Here is a 13169-nt window from a genome sequence, read left to right on the forward strand (position 1 = left end):
GACTAGTATGAACTTTGCAGCAGAAGGGGAGAGATTTGCCTTAGTGTTCAGTAGAATTCATATTGTTGCTGTTCAGTGCTAGAACTGTGCTGGCTGCAGATTGGCATTAATTGCTCTGTGCTCGTGTCATTTCCCCTGAGGACAGATGGTTTTTTCATTGCCTGCTCTTTCACTTATTCTTCTGGGCAAAAAAACCCAAAATCTGAGATAGTGAATAACCTAAAAGCATTTTAAAATACAGTGGATGCCAAAAAGCAAAAGTTAAAACCTTTCAGCTTAAACTTCTGCCTTTCTTGTGTGTTAATCACAGAAACTGAGAACTTCATTTTGCAGGGACTTGCAGGAGCTGCAGAGCATATTTTGGGGAGCTCCTAGGTGTTTGGGCAGCACCCACATTATAAAGCAGAACTGTACTCTGCAGTGCAGAAAGGATATTTCTGAAATTGTCTGCACTCATGTGGACAGGCCCTCAGAAAGTGCTGATCTTCAGAGGGGCAGTGACTGTGTGGAGTTGTGCCTTCCAAGTTTAGTTACTGTATCTCATGATGAGGAACACTTTATGGCTGAAAATGTGAACATTCCTGAGGGAAACTCACTGTTCTCACTTAGCACAGAACTGATAAGTCATGCAAGATTGTTATGTTGATATTTTTAACATTTTTTCCTTAAGGACCAAAATAATGAGGAGAAGCACGCAAATGGACTTATAGTAAGTTTAAATCTAATCTTTATCTCCTTTTAATTCTGCAGAACATGTGAACAGAGACCTGAATTTCCACTCACTTTGCAACATGCTTCTTCCTTTCTCTAATTTACTGCTTCCAGTGTCTTGTTAAAATTCCTGTTGAGTCCTTAGCTCCTGAGGTTGGCTAACACCCTTGTCTTTAGAAGATAGAGTGGTCAGTTTTGTGTGGAGTGTCTCGAGCAGCAGTGTTGTGACTGAACACGTAGATAAAAATCTGCCATGTGAGCAGATGAAAGGGAAATGACTGGGATAGAAATAGTTCTGTGTTCTGTCTGAAGTGTCTTTGTGTAGGAAATAGATCTGCTCTCCATGTGCTTCAAGTAGTTTGTCTTTTCTACAGTGCTGCTCCTTTGATGCAGAGTTGTGTAATGTCTGTCTAAGCAATGTTTCTTCTTTAATAGATCTGCTGCATTTTTAATGTAACTTCTGTCATTTTTGGTTTTGGTCACACGTGGTTTCTCTTTCTTTGTTCTTTTTTTGTCACTTGAGTACATTTCAGATACTTTTAATAGGAGATTGGTTTCAGTAAAAGCTCTAAAAATCCTGATGTGTTTTCATTAGAGCTGATGGTAATTCCCAGACCTTGGTTGTTTGTCCACTACAAACAGCTTTAGCAGTAGGGTTTTCTGGTGTGAAAATGGACTGAAGATGCACATGCACATTTCAGTTTCATGCTTATCATAAATAAGGTGAATTATTATGTGCCCTGTGGATGGAATATAATTCAGGTCTTAGTAGCAGTATGACATCTCTGTGATGTCCCCTGGAAAAGAGAAGCTGTGCAGGAAGACACTTCCACAGGCACAGGCCACCTGCACATCTGGGCTGCAACTCAGAAATTTCATAGAGAGATTGCAGCTTGATACAGTCTGAATTTGATTAGCCACTGATCTCATTATCTGTGGGCTGGCCTATACTGGGGAGGAAAAAATATTTCTGTAAGAATATATTAACTGTGGGTCAGTGATTGTGAAGTCTAAAATTGTGATGCTGTGGAGGTCAACATCACCTTGGGCTATAGGTCAGGATTTTACTTTAAAATTAGGCAGAAATATAATCATTGTTTGCTGCCATGGTGGGATGAGTCTTGTTTCTGTGTAATTGTTATTCAGTTGTTACTAAACTCAGAGTAGGAGACTTTCAGGTCTGCCTTCAGCTGTTTCTAGCCCACTAAGGCATCCCTCAAAATATCCAACAAGAAACTCCAGTTCATGTTGCAGTATGGAGAATTGTTTAAGGATGAGGTTACAACCCTGAATACAAAATCATATTTACTTTGTTCTGTCTTTATCATACCATTGTTCTGTATCATGTGGATTGTTAATTTCCCTAAAAAATAAAGGAGATTTAGGTAGCAATAGCATCCTGTGTATCACAGAACCATCTTGGGTTTTAAATCTTAACTCTTGAGATGGGATCATCATTTTAAACTGTGAACTCTGTGGGACAGGGACCTTCCTGTGTTGAATGCATAATTCCACAAGGAGGTGAAGTACTGGGTAAGGGACAATGCCTTTATGCTGGAATGCAGTGGAGTCATGTTACCTGTACTGGATTATTTGTGTACTGAGTAGTGAAAGTATGAATGAAACTGTAGAAAGCTACTTTTATAAATGTTTTTAATGGAGAGGTTTTTTAGTGATGATCAGAGAATAATTGTTGTTTTTAGTTAAAGAAATCCTGTGCTATAAATAAAATAGTAGAACTTCTCACTGATTTTTAGAGTCATACAGTGTCCTGAGTTGAAAGGGATCCACAGGGATCATAGTGCTCCAGCTCCTGGCTCTGCACAGGACAGCCCCAGGGATCACACCAAGTGTCTGAGAGCATTGTCCAAACATCCAAATGTAGGATAAAGTTCAGAACTTCAGGTAACTGGGAAAGAAGGTGAGAAAGAAATCTGCCTTGAGTAGGAAAAGGGGAGGAAAGTTAAAGTGAGCCTGTTTCCCTCAGTCTGAATGCAAGTAGAAATTAATGGACTAAAGGGAGAGAAGAACAGTTGTAGACATTTCTTTTAAATACTGGTGTAAAAAAGAGGATAGGGACAAACATACTGCATTTCTGACCAAAAATTTACATAGTTCTGATAGATCAGATATTTAAACTGCAAGGTGTTTGGAAAAGGGTTTTATGTCCCTTTTACTCAAGTAACAACCAAGAAGTTCTGGTGGTAGTGTGTAAACATAAATAATAAACAGTGCTTGGATGATATTTTGGGTTAAAAGACATGGCAGTTTAGATTTCCAAGGGTCTTGGTGCATAAAAACCAAGGACATCAAGTGAAGTCAGTGACTTTTGGGAGTATTGAATTGACCTGGTGCTTCATTTTCCAAGTGCCCACATTCAGAGTAGGTTGAGATGTCCTCTACTGAGCTGCACTGAACACTGTCACCTTGCTTTGGGAAGAATTTTGCCAACAAAGCTGCTTCATGGCTCTAAGCATGCTGATGATTCTTGTTTTGATTTATGATCTGCAAAATGAATTTTTGAGATTTTTTTTTAAATATTGATTACCTATCCTAATTTTGGCCAGATAATTTGCATCTACCTTTCCACTCTTTGCATGCATTATTAATTAATAGACATTGGGTGGCATACCAGAAGCAAGAACCTGCAATAAGAATTCTTTATAGGACGCTTCAAATCTGCATCAAATTCAATTTATTGTGCAGTCTGTGTAAAGAATCAAAATATTCCCACCTCAAAAGTATTTCTCGTGTCCTCAACTGTCAATTTGTGTTTTCTTTCCTCTCTCAGGGATTCACTCTCTTGCATTTGGGCATTTCTCATGCTCACAATGTTCTTGCTATCTATGCTTTATTTTGTTTTAACTGAGGGGAAAAAATGTGCTTTTCTTTTTCTTGCCTAGAGCACCATCAACCCTGTGGACGCCGTGTATCAGCCCAGCCCCTTGGAGCCATCAGGGATCAGCACCATGCCCTCCCAGAGTGTCACCCTGCCAGGTGAGCTGGGAACATCCCCTTCCCAGAGTGTCACCCTGCCAGGTGAGCTGGGAACTGCCCCTTCCCAGAGTGTCACCCTGCCAGGTGAGCTGGGAACTGCTCCCTCCCAGAGTGTCACCCTGCCAGGTGAGCTGGGAACTGCCCCTTCCCAGAGTGTCACCCTGCCAGCTGAGCTGGGAACTGCCCCTTCTCCGAGGGTCACCCTGCCAGGTGAGCTGGGAACTGCCACCCAGTGACAGCACACTCAGCTCAGAGGGGCTGAGCAGGGACAGAGGGCACAGGGAATTCTCACCAGCCTGGTTCTGGCAATAACCTGATGTCTTCTATTTATTCTCAGTTACTAGCTTGCATTTCTAACACTTTTTGAAAATGAAACTGTAATTTTCACAAAAGGCAAATACTTTCTAGCTAAACAACTGCAGTTTTGTTTTAAATGCCATCTTTGGTTAATAAAAAAAGGACCTAGGTAAAAGTGATGCTACACATTTTTCTGTCCAAATGGCTTATATAGAAAATTATTTCATTTTTGGAGGTGAAATAATGTGCAGTCTTCTGAATTTTGAGGTTAACATGTCAAAATATCCCCTAGAACCTGCTCAGCTGTGCAAGTCAGAGCAGCGACCCTCCTCTTTGCCCGTGGGACCTGTGGTGGCATCGCTCGGGAACCAGACCCCAACACCAAATAGTACAGGTGCAGTTCTGGTAACTTTTATTGAAATACAAGAAACCCTGTCATTAGTCATTAAAACAACAGTATTATTTGCCTGCATCTTGCTTTTATCAACACCAATTTCAGTGTTTTGTTAAAGCCAGTAATGCTGCTCTTTCTCCCCACCATGCGTACACAATGTGTACAAGTTTTACCAGCTTCCCTTTGTCTCCCCAGCATTACAATCTTGCAGTAACTGGTGAAAACATGTCCCTTAAACTTTACTGGTGTTCTGTGCTCTTCATATTCCTTGTGACTTTCCTTTTGTCAACGGTTAAACTCTTTATGAACCTGCCTTATTATTGCTTTTAATTTTGTACTTTCCTCTTCTTACTTTACATCAGCCTCTATTGATTTGAACAATTCTTGTTTAAGTAGATTTTGAAAGAATTAATTTTTCTTGATTCTGTAATTTTTAATACTCCACAGGGAGTGGGCAGTCAGCACCTAGCAGCAGTCTCACCTCTCCAAGCCATGTCAACCTGTCTCCAAACACAGTCCCAGATTTTTCTTACTCGAGCAGTGAGGATGAGTTCTATGATGCTGATGAGTTCTACCAGAGCAGTTCTTCCCCAAAGAGATGTATGGAGTAAGTAGCTGACAGTGTGCAGTGTGTGCTGTGTGCAGTCTGTATCTCCAAGGCTTGTCTGCTTGCAGAAATTGGTTTAAAAAGGTGGGGGAGGTCAAAAAGCCACTTTGTGTAACAGAGTGAGATTACCCCTGCCCTCAGCCACAGACAGGTAGAAGGAGGCAGTTTGTTCCTCTGCTCCTTCCCATTCCCTCAGATATGTGTTCACAAACTCTAACAAATCAGATTTTGGAAGCCCCAGCTCAGAGCTGTAATCTGGGGCCATGGTGCATTTCAGATGCATTTGCTGCAGCCTTTGGTAAGTGGCCAATTCCCTCACACATTTGCCAAAAGATATTCTTTGAAGTTGGCACCCTTTTCTCAAAATCTCTATTTACTCTTCATTTTTTATTAATTGAAAAATTAATTTTAAGAGATGCTACACATTCCAAAGAGGGATTAATCAGCTGTTTTCTGCCTTCATGTGTTATCTGAGGCTGCAGGCTGTCCCCTTCCTTCAGCTGCAATCCTTTCTGAGCTTTCTGTGAATTAGCATGCACCATGTGTATTAATGTCTGCCACTGCACATATATTGATGTCTATCACTAAATTCCTGGTCTGTGAATATCAAATAATGTGGTCTGAATTACTTAATCAGAACTGTGAGAATTTATTAGTCTTCTTCAGCTCTTCAGGGTCTGCTGCAGTCCTGACTCGGAGCAGCACAGGGAGCAGCCTGAAACGTCCAGATACCACAGAGTCCCTCAATTCTTCCATGTCTAATGGCACAAATGATGCTGGTAAGTGGCCTGTGTCAACTTTCAGTAAGGAGTTACTGTCAGTTTGTCTGTCTGGTTCAATATATGCAGGATTATATATGTATATGTGTGTGTGTGTGTATGTATATGGCAAGGTACTCATGGGAAGTGGCTTATCTACTGTTTCTCTACTAATGGAAGACTGCTGAATTGTAGGATTTACACCTGTATTTTTTGACACATATGCTGATGAAATACAGTCTGGTTGTGAAGGTTTAGAGGAAAACAAAAGCCATTTATTTGGTCCTTCAGATCTCTTTGATCCTCCCGACGATCGAGAAGATGATGGGGAAGGAGAGTCGGTGGAGGAGCACAAAAGTGTCATCATGCATCTCTTGTCACAAGTGAGATTAGGCATGGACCTCACCAAGGTAAACTTGCTGGGGTTCATGGGGAAGGGAGGGGCAGGAAACCCAGACTTTTGTTCTAAAAGCTAGTTAGGCTGTAATCTCTGTAACATGGTGGTTTTGAATTGGAGTTCATACTGGAAGGGGAAAAGCAGCTGCAGAATAAATATATCCAGATGCTAAAATCTGTTTGGGAAAATAGTTTTCTATGGAAAATAGAAAATGCCAAGAGCTGTTGGTTCTCTTTGAACCTAATTCTTGGAGTACTTGTGAAGCTGGCATAGGGAGAATGCTGGAATGTTACTCCTGTCTTAGCTTCTAGAACAAAGAGCTACCAGATCCATTCATTATCCGTGGCATTCATATCCATGGATCCATACCATCCATGGCATTCAATAAAACATAAAGTGAAAGGGAGAAGTAACCATGTAGTGAAAAGCTTGGCTTAGTTGGGATCTTAATGAGTAAATAAGTTGCCTGTGTATTTTGAAATGCTACACTTAGGTCTGGTAAGGAAGGGGTTGGGTTCTTTGTGGATGAGATTCCTGCTGGTGTCTGTCTGAAGGCAGAATGAACAGCATTCTGAAGGTGTTGGTCTTTCCAGGCAGCTTGGATAAATTTAAACAAGTAATTCCAGAGTGAGAAAGGACAGGAGAGATCAACCCTTATCCTTAAGTTTCCTTAAGTGGATGAATTCAGCTGTCCAGCCTAGAATGAACAGTAGATAATAAAAAGATAACACTTTTCTGGGGAAACAGCCAGCAGCTCACAAGCAAACTGCTTAAGGATTCTGGCAGTTCTGAATAGGAATTTATCCAAACTGTTCTGGGAATTCCTGGGATAGCTGAAAATTACTGATCTCAAATTAGGCTGCTAGGAATCTTTATGAGCATGTACCTTGTCAGCAACAGTAACTGATGGTGGATCACACTGAGCACATCCACCATGGACCTTTGGGGGAAAGTAGGGGAGAGTTTAACCTTCATCTTGACAGAGACATGCAGCAGGATGGGACTGCAAGGGAGTGTAACTGAAAATGGGCAGTGTTCACAGAGATGAAATGAAATCAGCAGTGATACTGTAATTCAGAACAGCTTTTGGTGTGCTCTGGGTGGGACTAGAATCCATGCAGGATGAGACTGTTCCTGTTGAGCCTTAGGGTGTGGAGAAGATGCCAACTGACCTGCATCTGTCAGAACTCATTGGTGAGCTGGAGCTCACAGCTGAGAGCACACAATGCTGTGGGTGCTCTGTTTGCTGTTTGCAGTTGGCTTTTGCACAGGATACTCAAATTCCTTCAGCTGGATGAGTTGTTTTTCTTCCCTCAGGTGGTTCTGCCAACGTTCATCCTGGAGAGAAGGTCTCTGTTGGAAATGTATGCTGACTTCTTTGCACATCCAGACCTGTTTGTCAGGTATTTGACCTTGGAACAGGAGCATTCACTGGTTCTCATACTGCCCTTGTGGGCTGCCAGAAGTTGGTAGTTTTTGAAGAATATTGCTTCAAAAACAGTCAAATCAGCCAAACTTGTAGTTGTAAAACAACCAAGCACCCATAAAACTTTCCTGTATCCAAGGTCCCTGCTTATGTTTCACTCTGCCTCTCCTTTTTTCTCTCTCTGTAGCATTAGTGACCAGAAGGATCCCAAGGAGAGGATGGTTCAGGTGGTGAAGTGGTACCTCTCAGCCTTCCATGCAGGAAGGAAAGGGTCAGTAGCTAAGAAGCCTTACAATCCCATTCTGGGGGAGATCTTCCGCTGCCACTGGGTGCTGCCTGGCACTGAGGATGACATGGTGAGCTTCTGGTGGTCTTTGTGTGGAGCCCACAATGCAGAGATGCAGCCCAAGGCTTTGTTAAGTCACTGACTGAAATGGATTGTGCTTAAGTAGCAAATCAACAAACTTATTGTTGATTTAACCAATTGGTAGCAATTTCTTAACCAATTCTCCCCTTTCCTTCCTTGTTTTCTTTTGACAGAAGTATAAATCTTGCATAACAAAATTTATTGTTCTTTAAAAAACAGCTTGACATGTTGAAAATGCCCTTTTCCCCTGAACTGTTTCATAGCACTGATTATGAATTTGTTTATTGCCAAAGTTCTGATTTTTTTTGCTTTTATTTTTTAAACCAGTGCAGCCCAGAGGGGTTTTCTGTTGTTTTTCTTTTTTGACACCTCATTTGGGCCTCTTGCCTTAGGAAGTTGCCAGTGGTGGTGTGGGAAGTGCTGCTGTGGGGAGGTGCTTGTAGCCCCAGTGTAATACATCCAAATCAATGTGATTATTTGGGTATAAGCCATGTATTTTTCCCATTTCCTTTGCTTCCCACTGATCTGTTTGCTGAAATCTTGTTTCTGAGGTAGATATTTGCACTCCAGTTTGCTGGCAGAAAGGCAGTGTTGTATTTGGGCTTCCACTGCTTCTAACCATGAATTAACTACACTTTGCATTCTTTGCCACAGGAAATAAATATTAGTTTATGGTTTTGTGGTACATGAAATGTGATCATTATTAATATACAGGTCAGACTTTTTCAGAAGCAAAACAAAAACTGTTTCTCCTGCTTACATATCATTTTGTAATTGGGTTTATGCATGAGTCTTTCAGTTTGACTGTTTTTTCTGGGGCCAATTAAAAAAAGACATTTATACTTAAAAATAAGAGAGTAGATCCTTTAGAAAGGATTGTAGTTCCAGGACTAAGGAGTCCTGCAGTACACTTTTAGAAGCCTTTAAAGATGGAGGCATTTTCTCAGGGAAGCTTCCAGTGTTTGCAGGCACCATGAGTGATGGAATCCTCTCCCTGTCCCACAGGAGCCAGTCTCAGAAGGACCAGTCCCCTGGGTCAGTAAAAGCAACGTCACCTTTGTGGCAGAGCAGGTCTCTCACCATCCTCCAAGTAAGTTGTGATGTGACAGTGCCTTTGCCAGGAGAGGTGGCAGCTGGAGGGGGGGGGGCAGGAAAATCAACAGGAAAATCAGCTCTTGGCTTAAAACTTTATCTTCAGATTTAAAAGCTGAAGTTTATAAAGGCTGAAAAATTATGAACTGCTTTTGTTAGAAAATAATTGCAAATTCTCTTGCACATAAAGTGTGAGGCACCTGGGGATATTTCCCAGTGAATGAATTTGGGAACAAAGGTATCAGTGTCTTGTGCTGCTGTTTTTAACTCCTGCCTCTCTCTTCAGTTTCAGCATTTTACGCAGAGTGTTTTAGCAAGAGGATACAGTTCAATGCTCACATATGGACCAAGTCCAAATTCCTAGGAATGTCTATTGGGGTCCATAACATAGGGCAAGGTATGTGTGTGTGAACTGAGCAGCAGAGGAGAAACTAAATTCTGCAACTAGGATTTTTCATAGAATAATTTACATAAATTATTTAAAGTCATGGTACTAAATGTAAGCAGTGGTTGAATTTATGTAACTGGAGCTTATGTATCTGAATTGGAGATGCCTTCCACACTCTCTGTGTGCTGAAAACACCTAGGGCCCAGTTTTTCCCAAAAATACAGCCATCCCTGCCTCCTCCAGAAGCTGGGCATTCTCAGCATCCATTAAAAATGAAGCTCCTCACATTTCCTTTTCATGTCACCTGGTTTTAATGGCATGTTTCATGGGATCATTATGAAAAGTTCTGTAGAGGTTTTGCTTGGTGTTTTTCAAGTCTATTTTTATTTTTCTTTAACAGGGTGTGTTACATGCCTAGATCATGATGAACACTATATTTTGACTTTTCCTAATGGCTATGGAAGGCAAGTAAATGCTCTAATTTTCATTTTTAATGCCTTGTAATGTTTCATGCTTAGTGTTTATTGGCCAAGAGCTTATCATTAGTGCATTTCTGTGTTCCTAATTGCAGGTCTATTCTCACTGTGCCATGGATAGAGCTTGGGGGGGAGTGCAGCATCAATTGCTCAAAGACAGGTTACAACGCTTCCATCGTCTTCCACACAAAACCATTTTATGGAGGAAAAAAGCACAGAATTACAGCTGAAATTTTGTAAGCAGCTTCCTTCATCTCACTTTTTCCTTCCTTTAAATGCCAACAGCTTTAACAAGACAGTCAAGAGTGTAAAATGCTGAAGTAGCAACACCCAGAAGAACTTAGCTCATCATTACCTGTCATGGAATTTCATAGCCAAGTTTGTGAGAGGGAGCTGCACAGGCCCATGTCCTACTTCATGCTGCTTGGAAACATCCTCAGCTGATTCCCAAAGGGAACTTTGCTCTCCTGAATTATCAAAAATGTCTCCATCATTACCTTTCCTACAAATACTGCAGCAAGCCTTGGGATACTGCTCACAGTGTGTCAGTTGAAAACTTCATGTATTTTACCAGTGGTTTGGTGGGTTTTGGTTAAACCCAGCACAGAGAATTCAGTGGAGATTCCCATTTGGAGATGTGCTGTGATGCCAGCAAGTGGATGCTGGCAAAATGAGGTTTAACTTGGTTTTAAATCATTGACACATTGATAGATGCCATTTCAAAACTGGTGTCTTGTGTTTCCCAGTAGTCTGGAAACCTTTTTTAAGCTTAAACTCACCACCCTACATCTGTGTGGAAGGCCTGTAAGTGCTTTCCTGAACTCTAAATGCAGATCCAGCCCTTGGGCAAGGCCTGTTTTAACCTTTTCAGTGCTTCCTGTTAGGGTTTCTGTAACTCACTCTGCCAAACTGGCCCCTTGTAAACAGAACCCTCCTCTCTTCTGTGCTGGGCATGGACACTTTGGCTGATATAAACCAGGCTTTAGAGAAGACCAAGTTCTGATCCTTTAGGATTTTTCAGTTGCTGTAATACAGCTGAGAAATAACTGTTTGTTTCTCTTTAGTTCTCCAAATGACAAGAAACCCTTCTGCTCCATTGAAGGAGAATGGAATGGGGTCATGTATGCAAAGTACTCCACAGGGGTAACACAACTTGCTTTCTTTTTTCTCCTTTCATCAGAAATACAAGATTGTACTTAGGGGGGGTTTGGGGTGGGTTTGTAGGCTTGGTATTTTATTTTAAACAAACATTAATAGTTGGAACCTCCTTTGAGGCTGTCCAAAAGAATGCTGAGCTAGGGATAAAATTTGTTCATTTGTTCTTAAGGAAGCTTGATTGCTATACAAGAAGAGAATCTGAAGAATTACCATTTTTCATGTATTTCCTGCTAACCAGTGCACTAGAGTGTAGAAAATTTGAAGTCTAGCTAAAGGACTGAATAGGTTTATTTCTTTTTCATCTTCCACTCCAGGAGAATGCTGTCTTTATAGATACCAAGAAAATGCCTACAATAAAGAAGAAGGTAAGGAAATTGGAGGACCAAGACGACTTTGAGTCTCGCTGGTAAGAACTTCAGTTTACTGGGAGCATTAAGATTTTATTTTGAGTTAGACTCCAGTTTGCAGTACAGGGACTGAAGCTGCACTGATCCAAGCACTGCATGCTCTGCTCTCCCTGAGCCCAGGTACAGGCAGGCTGGGGATTTAAGCAGGGAGAGGAGACCTGGAGTTCTCAGTCACATCCTAATTGGGATCAAATGTTCAGGGAGGTCTGGAGAGCTCCACCACAGCCTCCTGTCTCCTGCTGTAACAGCACAAATACCAAACATCCTGAGGGCTTTTCTGCCCTTTCTCTAACCTGAGATCTGCCTTTATTCACTGCTATGTCTCCAACTTGTAGCACTCTGCTCCCATAAAAGTCTCCCTTGCCCCTCTCCTGCTGTAACAGCACAAACATCAAACATCCTGAGGGCTTTTCTGCCTGAGATCTGCCTATATTCACTGCTATGTCTCCAACTTGTAGCACTCTGCTCCCATAAAAGTCTCCCTTGCCCTTTCTCTTTGAAGCCTATGGAAGGATGTCACCTACAACCTGAAGATCAGAGACATCGACGCGGCCACGGCGGCGAAGCACGCGCTTGAGGAGCGGCAGCGAGCTGAGGCCAGGGCCAGGAAGGAGAGCGAGACCTCGTGGGAAACCAGGGTGAGCTTTGTTCCAACAAGGTGCAGCTCAGCCTGTAGCCTTCGTTCCTTTGTGGCTCTTCACGAGAAGCTGACCCGCGGTTCTTCCTTTGCAGCTGTTCCACGAGGACGGCGAGTGCTGGGTGTACGACGAGCCGCTGCTGAAGCGCCTCGCTGCCGCCAAGCACTGAGGGGCCGCGGAGCCCGGGCTGGGCAGGGCGGCGGCTGAGCCCGACCCCCGCAGCCCCCGCACGGCCCAGCCCCGCCCTGCAGCTGCTGCGGCTCCAATCTCAGGGATTCTGGACTTGCTGAGACAGACAAAGCAATTCACGAGAGGCTGAGCAGCCCCGGGCAGCGCCCGGGCTCAGGCCCCGCTCCTGCTGCCCCTGGAGCAGGGAGAGGCTGGGCCGGGGGCACGGGCCCTGTGTGACCACTGTGAATGCCGCCGGTGGGAGCAGTTGCTTCATAATCCTGGGTCCTACATATTTAAAAAGCAAGGAACAAAATGCAAGGTGTCATTTAAATCTCGCTGATGTTTGCGATGTGTAAATATGAGGATTCCTCCGATGGGACAATTTGTTAGAAAATGCTACATAAATGTTATCTTCCACCTGTACGATAATCAAATCTTTTGGCATTTCAGTGTCTTGCCCAAAATAACTGTTATTTTGAGATTAAAATGTAACCATAGATAATTCTACCCAATGCATCTTAAAGCTTCATAAAATAGATTTTTCAAACTTCTCTTATGGACTTTTTATTTATTTCATAATAAACCTTTGCAGGAAGACTTTTCCAGTTGAGTCATGATAAATTAATTATGTGAAATGTATTAGAGGTATTTGTATTTCCACTGGAATAATCCTTGCAACTAGCTAAACCTACTTCTTAAAGTAGTAAATGAACTAGCAAAATGAGCATCTGCAGCATCCGCCACAGAAGTTTTCTGAACTCTACATCCAGCCTTGCATCAGGAGCCTCTGCATTGTGTGCTTTTGCTACAGTTAATAATGACTGAGTAGCTAGATGTAGCATTCAAACTACTTTTCTCTCCACAGTTAAGTCTAGCTTTTATTTG

The 13169-nt window shown here is 42.3% G+C and overlaps 1 protein-coding gene across 4 annotated transcripts in view; it reads left to right on the forward strand.

Annotated features, from left to right (window-relative positions):
• OSBPL9 (oxysterol binding protein like 9) overlaps window positions 1–12835 on the forward strand; it is a 57742-nt gene extending 44907 nt beyond the window's left edge. For 2 of the 4 annotated variants that reach the window (XM_039711421.1, XM_039711423.1), the window contains 16 exons: window positions 671–709; window positions 3615–3708; window positions 4298–4399; window positions 4847–5006; window positions 5673–5785; window positions 6056–6174; window positions 7479–7564; window positions 7775–7943; window positions 8960–9044; window positions 9333–9443; window positions 9835–9898; window positions 10006–10146; window positions 10975–11053; window positions 11383–11474; window positions 11978–12113; window positions 12208–12835. In XM_039711421.1, the coding sequence (XP_039567355.1) occupies window positions 671–709; window positions 3615–3708; window positions 4298–4399; window positions 4847–5006; window positions 5673–5785; window positions 6056–6174; window positions 7479–7564; window positions 7775–7943; window positions 8960–9044; window positions 9333–9443; window positions 9835–9898; window positions 10006–10146; window positions 10975–11053; window positions 11383–11474; window positions 11978–12113; window positions 12208–12282 (1665 nt within the window). In that variant the 3' untranslated portion in view covers window positions 12283–12835. The remainder of the gene's footprint in view (window positions 1–670; window positions 710–3614; window positions 3709–4297; window positions 4400–4846; window positions 5007–5672; window positions 5786–6055; window positions 6175–7478; window positions 7565–7774; window positions 7944–8959; window positions 9045–9332; window positions 9444–9834; window positions 9899–10005; window positions 10147–10974; window positions 11054–11382; window positions 11475–11977; window positions 12114–12207) is intronic. The other 2 variants (XR_005627675.1, XM_039711422.1) reach the window with 2 other exon arrangements.
• Window positions 12836–13169: the final 334 nt, after the last annotated feature.

Source organism: Passer montanus, unplaced genomic scaffold (assembly GCF_014805655.1).
Source record: "Passer montanus isolate IOZ18808 unplaced genomic scaffold, ASM1480565v1 scaffold25, whole genome shotgun sequence".
Taxonomy (NCBI): Eukaryota; Metazoa; Chordata; class Aves; order Passeriformes; family Passeridae; genus Passer; species Passer montanus.